Raw genomic sequence first — 8,869 nt, 5'->3', positions numbered from 1 at the left:
CTAGGTAACATGGCGAAACCCCATCACTATAAAAAAATACAAAAATTAGCCGGACATGGTGGCATGCACCCGTAGTCCCAGCTACTCAGGAGACTGAGGTGGGAAGATCATTTGAGCCCAGGAGGCTGAGGTTGCACGGAGCCAAGATCGTGCCACTGCACTCCAGCATGGGCAACGGAGTGAGACCTGACTCAAAAAGTAAAAACAAAAAAAGTGTATACAATAGCTTCCCAGCCTACACTATGTATTTAATAAATTCTAGCTATGTATTACTGGTCTGAGTTCTACATTGTATTTTTTCTTATCTGTCTCATCAACATTCTATAATAATTTGACAAAACGATTACAAAAAAAGTTACGTTTCATGAACTTTAATTATGAGACTTCAGATTTGGGGCCCTATATTAATCCATTCTCACATTGCTATAAAGAAATACAAAGACTGGGTAATTTATAAAGGAAAGAGATTTAATTGACTCAGTTGCCCATGGCTGGGCAGCCTCACAAAATTTTCCAATCATGGAGGAAGGGGAAGTAGGCACATCTTACAGGACAGGTCTTACATGGTGGAAGGTGAGAGATAGCATGTGAGACCGCAGGAAAAACTACCATTGATAAAACCATCAGATATTGTGAGAATTCACTCACTATCAGAACAGCATGGGAGAAACCGTCCTCATAATCTAATCACTTTAATCCCTCCATACGTGGGGATTATAATTCGATGTAAGATTTGGGTAGCGACATAGAGTCAAATCATATCAGGACCTAATTCCTGATAAACACTACTCCGCCTATCAGTTTAGTATTTTGGGTTTTCCCTCTTCATGAAGATGTAAACTAGATGTGTAAAGATTGGTTTGGGAGCCTACTGCAAGGACAGAAAACCAAACACCACATGTTCTCACTCATAGGTGGGAATTGAACAATGAGAACACTTGGACACAGGAAGGGGAACATCACACACCGGGGCCTGGCGTGGGGTGCGGGGAGAGGGGAGGGATAGTGTTAGGAGATATACCTAATGTAAATGACGAGTTAACGAATTGCAGCACACCCACATGGCACATGTATACATATGTAACAAACCTGCACTTTGTGCACATATACCCTAGAACTTAAAGTATAATAATAAAAATAAATAAATAATAAAAAATGGTATGGAAGCACATGTGTAAAATGTTTTTCTAAAATATGAAACAAGAAAATACATTATTCCAATATTATTCCGAAGCCAGACAACAACTGCAATTACAAAATAAAATCCTTTGCTCTTCAAGCAAGATTGTACCCCCTTCCCAAAAACGATATATGCATTTATGGTTAAAGTTCAAATGAAACTGATTTAATAGGAATAATTTTAAAATAATAATGAGAATATATGGACAGCTTACTATACAGTGAGATGATGTTGTAAATGACTTTAAAACATTTGGAACTAAATGTCAGTCCTAGGAAATTGTCTATGCACTCCTGTAAATTGTCTTATTAAGGGTTAGGTTTCTTTCAACAGTTTAGATATTTGATCAGAAGCATACTTAAAAACGAAAGCTGCCCTTGCTTTTGACCCCAAGTTGGGAATTTTCTGTCATTGGCGCAGTGCCTGAAAATACGATCCAATCTTCATTTAGTCATTTCTACGGAGTTTGGAAAGGCTAAAATACTGCAAATAATAGGACCTACTCGTACTTTCCCCCCTTGAGAAGCGTATCTATTTCAAGGTGCCTATTTGGAAAAACAGATTCCAGGTCTCCACCAAGCAACTTAACACAAAATGAAAGCACAAAACCTGCAGCCTTTGGCTGTGGTGTTTCTGAGAACAAGGAAGGGCACAGAACCATGGCTTAAAATACCCGAAAGCTGCAGCCCACAAAGAGAGTAATTCAGGGCGGGCTGGCCGTTCCCTCCAGGCAACTGTTCAGTGCAGGCGGCCAGGCGTTCCTGCGGGGAGGGCGCCACTGTGATGCTAAGACATCAAGCGGACTTTCTGCTTGCCCGTGGACGCCACTGTCCCTATCCAGTCCTGTACTGCGGCTCCCCAGACTACTCTGGGCCACCCAAGAGGTCTGGCAGGGTCTGCGCCGGATCAGCGCCTGCTCGTCAGGCTCAGCCCTCCGCACAGCCGAGGCCGGCCAGGCCCCTAGACACTCCGTCGTCGGGTGTGGGGCGGAGAAGCAAAGGACGAGTTTTCTTCCCAGATTCCAGTGGGAAACCAAGAAAAGGAGGTGGCGGCTGTATAAACTGGACCCGGGGTAAGGCCTGCGGGAACAAAAGAGGTGGCGAATGCACAGCAGCCGAGGTTCTGCGTGCTCCTTTGGGGCCACCACGAATCCCCGTGAATCACCCCCGTCCGGGCCGAGCGGGAGAAATGATGAAAATGCAGATTCATGGGTTGCACTCCAGCCCTACAGTATCACCAACCGTATCTGGCAGTACCCAGGAACCTGCATTCTCGACGAGCGCCCGGACCGACGGGGCTAGTAAAGTTTGGGAACAATTGCTTCATACCCAGCCGCTCCGCTATTACCAAGGTAGCACGGCCACTGCGGCCACGGCTGGGCTGCGTCTCAACCGAGCTTGGTCCTTTCCTTTGGTCCCGCCCCGCTGCTCAGCGCGGATTGGTGGCGGGGTACAAATCTGGCGCTGATTGGGCGGCGGTAGAGTCGCTCGTGAAGACTGTACGGTTCGGGTCCTCTAGAGTGCTAAATTTATCTTCAGACCAGCGACCGCGCCAGCCGCGAATCGGATATCTATGGAGATGGCCTAGGCGGTATCCCTGAGCTGAGAGCATCACCCTGTCCCCGAATCCTCCGTTTCTCTGTTTTGTTTTTCATTCCCCTCCCCCTCCAGTCCACGACGACTGGCTGTTGACCCTGTTCAGGCCTCGGTGAAGGTGAGGAGCAGAGCCGCCGCCGCGGCTAAGCGGTGCGCTGTGAAATGGCCGCTTCCTGGAACTGCCTAAAATGGCGGTCGCGAGCTCAGCTGGGGACCGCGGCGCTGCTGTGCAGCCCAGCCGCGGCGAAGACCGTTCTCTCCATCGCTGATGGAGATGAAATAGAGAGATGGTGTTGGGTGCTGAGACGTTTTCATGTGGTCTTTAGCGGAGGCGACCGCCCGGGGACGCGAGAGGAGTCCTGAGGCGAGGGTGGGCTGCGACTGGTAGGGAGCCCCCCCCAGTCGTGGTGGTCTTTGGGCAGCGCGCACCTATGACAGGGAGGAGCTGAGGGATAGTTGGCCCTGGCTCCACATCCAGGTGACCGTTTAAAAAAGCATTTAGGTGTTGGAAGGAGCATCCTTTCCCGCCTTTCTGGCTGGCCTGCAGTCAGAGCCTGCCCTCCTGCCCTAAGGGTATTGTTCCCAGCCGGAACCGCCCGAGGGTAGGGAAGAAAGGATTGTGATACCTGTCAGTTTGCCCAGAGGGAGATTACGGAAGTTTTCCGCGCTCTTCAGGGAGTGGAAAGGAAACTTTACTCTCAGAGGAGTAGATTCTTTGTCCTCGAGAAATTCGGGGAAACACCTTTGAAGAGGTGGGGATGAGGACCTCCTTTCTGAAAACAAAAGCTTCCTACTCTTCTGTGTCTTTCTCTGGCAACGAGGGAGAGGGATCCTAATCTTTTACGTGAACCAGCAGCTCCACAAAGTTCCCCGTTGCAAAATCCAAATGGAGCCTGTGGAAGGAGAATCTGCTTTTTTGCTCCCAATAAGAAGTAGGGCTTTCTGCTGTTGCTAGTATGAGACCCTCGACTTTCTGGCAGTTGTAACCCATTGTTCATTTGTTTTTCTGCATAGCCCAATTCCTAGTAACCAGATTTTTTAGTAGTTGGGGAATTAAAAGTATTCAGGAACACACAAGTAATGGCTAGACACTTGGGCTATGCAGTCACACTTCTTGGGCTCTGAACTTGGTTTTTCACTTATAAGAGGTGTAGCGAAATATGTTAACCTGTGTGTATCTACCTCTAAAATGGGGTTATTAATAGTCCTTGTCTCTTCATCGATGAGATAGTCTATATGAGGGATTTAGCAGTAATTGGCATGCAGTAAAAAAATCATCACTCATTAAATATTGTTTACCTGAGGAGATTGGTTATTGGGGGGCTAAAAATGATTGTAATGAAAGGATTGTTTCATGTAATAGTTCTACGTATAATTCCATTTTAGATTCAAGGCCTAGTTTTAGAGACATTGATGAGGCTGTACTTTTAAAAATTAGATTTAGTTTTAAGTTCTTGAAAGTGTGTTGTTGTTGTTGTTAACATGTTTCTATGAAGTCAGTAGGTGGGGGAACATCTCAAAGGAGCCAAATTGCCAGCATATTGAACAGGATGAAAATGTTAGAATTTTTACTATGCTAAGCATCTTCTCTCAGTCCAAGATCTGCATTGCAGTAAAGAATCATTCGCATTGCTTAGATCCAGAAAGAGTGAACCCTTCGGCCGGGCGCGGTGGCTCAAGCCTGTAATCCCAGCACTTTGGGAGGCCGAGACGGGCGGATCATGAGGTCAGGAGATCGAGACCATCCTGGCTAACACGGTGAAACCCCTTCTCTACTAAAAATACAAAAAAAAAAAACTAGCCAGGCGAGTTGGCGGGTGCCTGTAGTCCCAGCTACTGGGGAGGCTGAGCCAGGAGAATGGCGTAAACCCGGGAGGCAGAGCTTGCAGTGAGCTGAGATCCGGCCACTGCACTCCAGCCTGGGCGACAGAGCGAGACTCCGTCTCAAAAAAAAAAGAGTGAACCCTTCTTACGGGTTTATAGTTAGTTCTTGTTACTGTGTCTAATTTTAATTTTTCTCGTTGTAGGCTTTTGGTTACTCCCCTTCCCACCCCATTCCTTAATTTTATTCTTTTGAAGAGTGCATTTCAAGCTGCCAAGGTGGAGAGAGGGATTACAGAAAGGAGAACACCTTATTTCAGGTATCTTACCTTCTACCCCTTAATAGGAGAACCATTTTGACTCAGGATCTAACATGAGAATACAAAATTTACTCTATAGCCAGGTTATAAAGTTTAAATCAAAAGTAGCTATATTTGGATAGACATAATTTGTATGCCTTAATTTATAGAGTGAACAGTATTCTTTAGCAATCCTTAGATTGCATTATTCTTTTAATTTTGATTTGTTTTATTATATGAGAAATAAACCTCTTAAATGAGAGTTTGTATTTTTTTAGATCCTGGTTAAGTCTTCACCTGTTGTATAAATAGAATGCAGAGTAATTTGTAAAAATATACGTTACTTTCATTGAGTCTTAATTTGGATAATATAAACATTTATATAATTTAAGTCCAGAGAAACAGTACCTAACTTTTGATATACAATTTATTCTTCATTGTTAACATAGCATTTAGGATACAGTAGAATTATATTTATGTATCTCGTAAAACTTGGAACTGTGTGTGTATTTAATTCACTTCTTCAGAATTGTTGCTAACCCTGAAGGGACTTCAGAAGATACATAATAGTATCAACAACTAATACATCTAATGGCAGTAGGCATCGAAAGCTAAAAGAGATTTCACAGTACTACATACCATGAGACAGGGCTGATAAATTGTGGCCCATGCTGTCTGGTTTTGTACGTAAAGTTTTATTGGAACACACCCGTGCCCGTTCTTTCATGTCTTGTCTATGGCTGCTGTCATGTTACAACTACACAGTTGAGTAGTTGCAACAGAGACTATATGGTCCTTTACAAAAAAAGCCTGCCAACCCCTGCCATGGGACGTATTCTTCAAGGTCCCTTTCTTAAAAATATGTATAACAACTCTTAATAATTTCTTGGCTCAATGATTCCCAAATTATGTTTTATAGAATATTAATATTCTCTAAGTTAATAAATGTTTTGAGAAAAAGATGGAAGCTAATAGTAGTTTTTCTTTATGGTTGATTTTAATATGTTTAAATATGAGATTAAGACTACTAAACTCATTTCTATAGCTTTTATTTTTATGTGATAATCTACCTTTAAGAAAAGGTGTACCATACCTGAGAGCACCAGGAAGTCGCATGAGAGATCACCTGATACATGAACGTATGATGTTCCATCTGCGCATTGATGGATAGGCAGCGTTTAGAAATTAACTGATGTGTTGCTGTATATCATCTCTTTGATGATTGCTCGTCTTCTTTGTATCCTGTCTTAAAGTTTCATCACATTTGCGATACTCAATGTCTGTTCTAAATTAACCATGTTTTGTACCACAAACTCATTGTCCATGGATCTGTTGCTGAAACAAGGGAGTCTTAAACAAGAAGTGGAATCTTTCTGTTATCAGATTGTGTCTGAATCAAATGATCAGAAGGTTGGGATATTACAAAGTGAAGATAAACAGCTGCAACCTTCAGTTTCTAAAAAATCAGAAGGTGAGCTTTCCAGGATCAAATTTATATCCAATTCCAACAAAATAACATTTAGTAAAAAACCAAAAAGAAGAAAATATGATGAAAGTTATTTGTCTTTTGGATTTACTTACTTCGGGAATAGAGATGCACCTCATGCTCAGTGTGTATTATGTAAGAAAATTTTATCGAATAGCTCTTTAGCCCCTAGTAAGCTTCGAAGACATTTGGAAACTAAGCATGCTGCATATAAAGACAAAGACATAAGCTTTTTCAAGCAACATCTTGATTCACCTGAAAATAATAAACCCCCAACACCTAAAATTGTGAATACAGATAATGAAAGTGCTACAGAAGCATCATACAATGTAAGTTACCATATAGCATTGAGTGGAGAGGCTCATACTATTGGAGAATTGCTTATCAAACCTTGTGCAAAAGATGTAGTGATGCGGATGTTTGATGAACAATATAGTAAAAAGATAGATGCAGTACAGCTATCAAACAGTACTGTTGCACGTCGAATTAAGGATCTAGCTGCTGACATTGAAGAAGAGCTTGTTTGTAGACTGAAAATTTGTGATGGGTTTTCACTGCAACTAGATGAATCAGCTGATGTTTCAGGACTTGCTGTGCTGCTTGTGTTTGTTCGTTATAGGTTTAATAAGTCTATTGAGGAAGACCTACTCCTGTGTGAATCTTTGCAAAGTAATGCTACCGGTGAAGAAATATTCAACTGTATCAACAGTTTTATGCAGAAACATGAAATTGAATGGGAAAAATGTGTTGATGTTTGTAGTGATGCTTCTAGGGCAATGGATGGGAAAATTGCCGAGGCTGTCACCTTAATAAAATATGTGGCTCCCGAAAGCACCAGTAGTCACTGCCTATTATATAGACATGCACTAGCAGTTAAAATAATGCCTACATCTCTAAAAAATGTGCTAGACCAGGCAGTACAAATCATCAATTATATTAAAGCTCGACCACATCAATCCAGACTATTAAAAATTTTATGTGAGGAAATGGGTGCTCAGCACACAGCACTTCTTCTAAATACAGAGGTGAGGTGGCTTTCTCGAGGTAAAGTTCTTGTAAGACTTTTTGAACTTCGTCGTGAACTTTTGGTTTTCATGGATTCTGCTTTTCGACTATCTGATTGTTTAACAAATTCGTCTTGGCTGCTAAGACTTGCGTATCTTGCAGATATTTTTACTAAATTAAATGAAGTTAATTTGTCAATGCAAGGAAAAAATGTGACGGTTTTTACAGTATTTGATAAAATGTCGTCATTGTTAAGAAAGTTGGAATTTTGGGCCTCATCTGTAGAAGAAGAAAACTTTGATTGTTTTCCCACACTCGGTGATTTTTTGACTGAAATTAATTCTACAGTTGATAAAGATATTTGCAGTGCCATTGTGCAGCACCTAAGGGGTTTGCGCTCTACTCTGTTAAAATACTTTCCTGTAACAAATGACAATAATGCTTGGGTTAGAAATCCATTTACAGTTACTGTTAAACCAGTTTCATTAGTAGCACGGGACTATGAGAGCCTGATTGATTTAACATCTGATTCTCAAGTGAAACAGAATTTCAGTGAACTTTCATTAAATGATTTTTGGAGTAGCCTAATTCAGGAATACCCAAGCATTGCAAGGCGTGCAGTGCGTGTACTTCTTCCTTTTGCTACAATGCACCTGTGTGAAACGGGGTTTTCATATTACGCTGCAACAAAAACAAAATATAGGAAAAGACTTGATGCTGCACCTCATATGCGAATCCGACTTAGCAACATTACACCTAATATTAAGCGGATATGTGATAAAAAAACACAAAAACACTGTTCTCATTAAAATTGGAGGAGTTTGCATGTCTCATGATAACCAAATGTAAGATGAAAATAAAAGATGATTTACTTCATCTCTGGTATTTGGGGGTTTTAAATAAAATAATTCAATTTTTTATACTATTTCGATTTTAAGAAAGCTAAAGAATCAAAAATTTTAAACATATTGTGTTATTATTGGTATTTCTTTACATTGTAATTGTAAAGGGTTCCGTGATCATAACTGGGAAATAGTGATCTACAAGATGAAGTCCCAGTCCCGTGACATCTCTCTTCAGGATCTAATCCCTACCAATCTTTCCCTGTCTACCCTGCAGCTCTCCAATCCCATGGAACTTCTTGCCATTCCCTAAATATATCACACTGTTTTATGGTTTCAGGTCTCAAAAAACGATTCTGTCCCCGTCTTACTTTCTGATAGGCTTCTGTTTGCTTCAACACTTTGACTTGTAGGTACTTTCATTCTCTGTATCTTCCTATTTTGATCCTGTTTCACACTTGTATTTAATGTTTGTGTCTGTCTCTGCTGTGAACTCCTTGATGGTCTCATGGTTCCCAATGTTTTCAGACTGAGCTCTTATCAAGTCTCATCCAAATCTGTATCTTCATTATCGAGTCTCATCCAAATCTGTATCTTCATTATCTGGAAAAAGGCTTTACTAAATTAGATGCTCAATAAAG

At 41.5% G+C, this 8,869-nt stretch overlaps 1 protein-coding gene across 2 annotated transcripts; it reads left to right on the top strand.

Moving 5' to 3' along the window:
• Positions 1 to 2,547: 2,547 nt before the first annotated feature.
• ZBED5 (zinc finger BED-type containing 5) lies at positions 2,548 to 8,262 on the top strand. Of its 2 annotated transcripts, none has more exons than XM_030917863.1 (3): positions 2,548 to 2,893; positions 4,803 to 4,916; positions 5,973 to 8,262. In XM_030917863.1, the coding sequence occupies exon 3, from the start codon at positions 6,192 to 6,194 to the stop codon at positions 8,193 to 8,195; it is 2,004 nt and encodes a 667-aa protein (XP_030773723.1). In that variant the 5' UTR covers positions 2,548 to 2,893; positions 4,803 to 4,916; positions 5,973 to 6,191; the 3' UTR covers positions 8,196 to 8,262. The 2 variants fall into 2 exon arrangements, with proteins under 2 accessions (XP_030773723.1, XP_030773722.1); XM_030917862.1 differs by having other exon boundaries at positions 5,941 to 8,262.
• Positions 8,263 to 8,869: the final 607 nt, after the last annotated feature.

Source organism: Rhinopithecus roxellana, chromosome 15, assembly GCF_007565055.1.
Source record: "Rhinopithecus roxellana isolate Shanxi Qingling chromosome 15, ASM756505v1, whole genome shotgun sequence".
In the NCBI taxonomy this organism is placed as follows: domain Eukaryota; kingdom Metazoa; phylum Chordata; class Mammalia; order Primates; family Cercopithecidae; genus Rhinopithecus; species Rhinopithecus roxellana.
This window is presented reverse-complemented; position numbering and strand designations above follow the sequence as displayed.

Bases quoted from the DNA above. Each gene is read 5' to 3' on its own strand.
- ZBED5 (XM_030917863.1), top strand. From the start codon at position 6,192: ATGTTTTGTACCACAAACTCATTGTCCATGGATCTGTTGCTGAAACAA.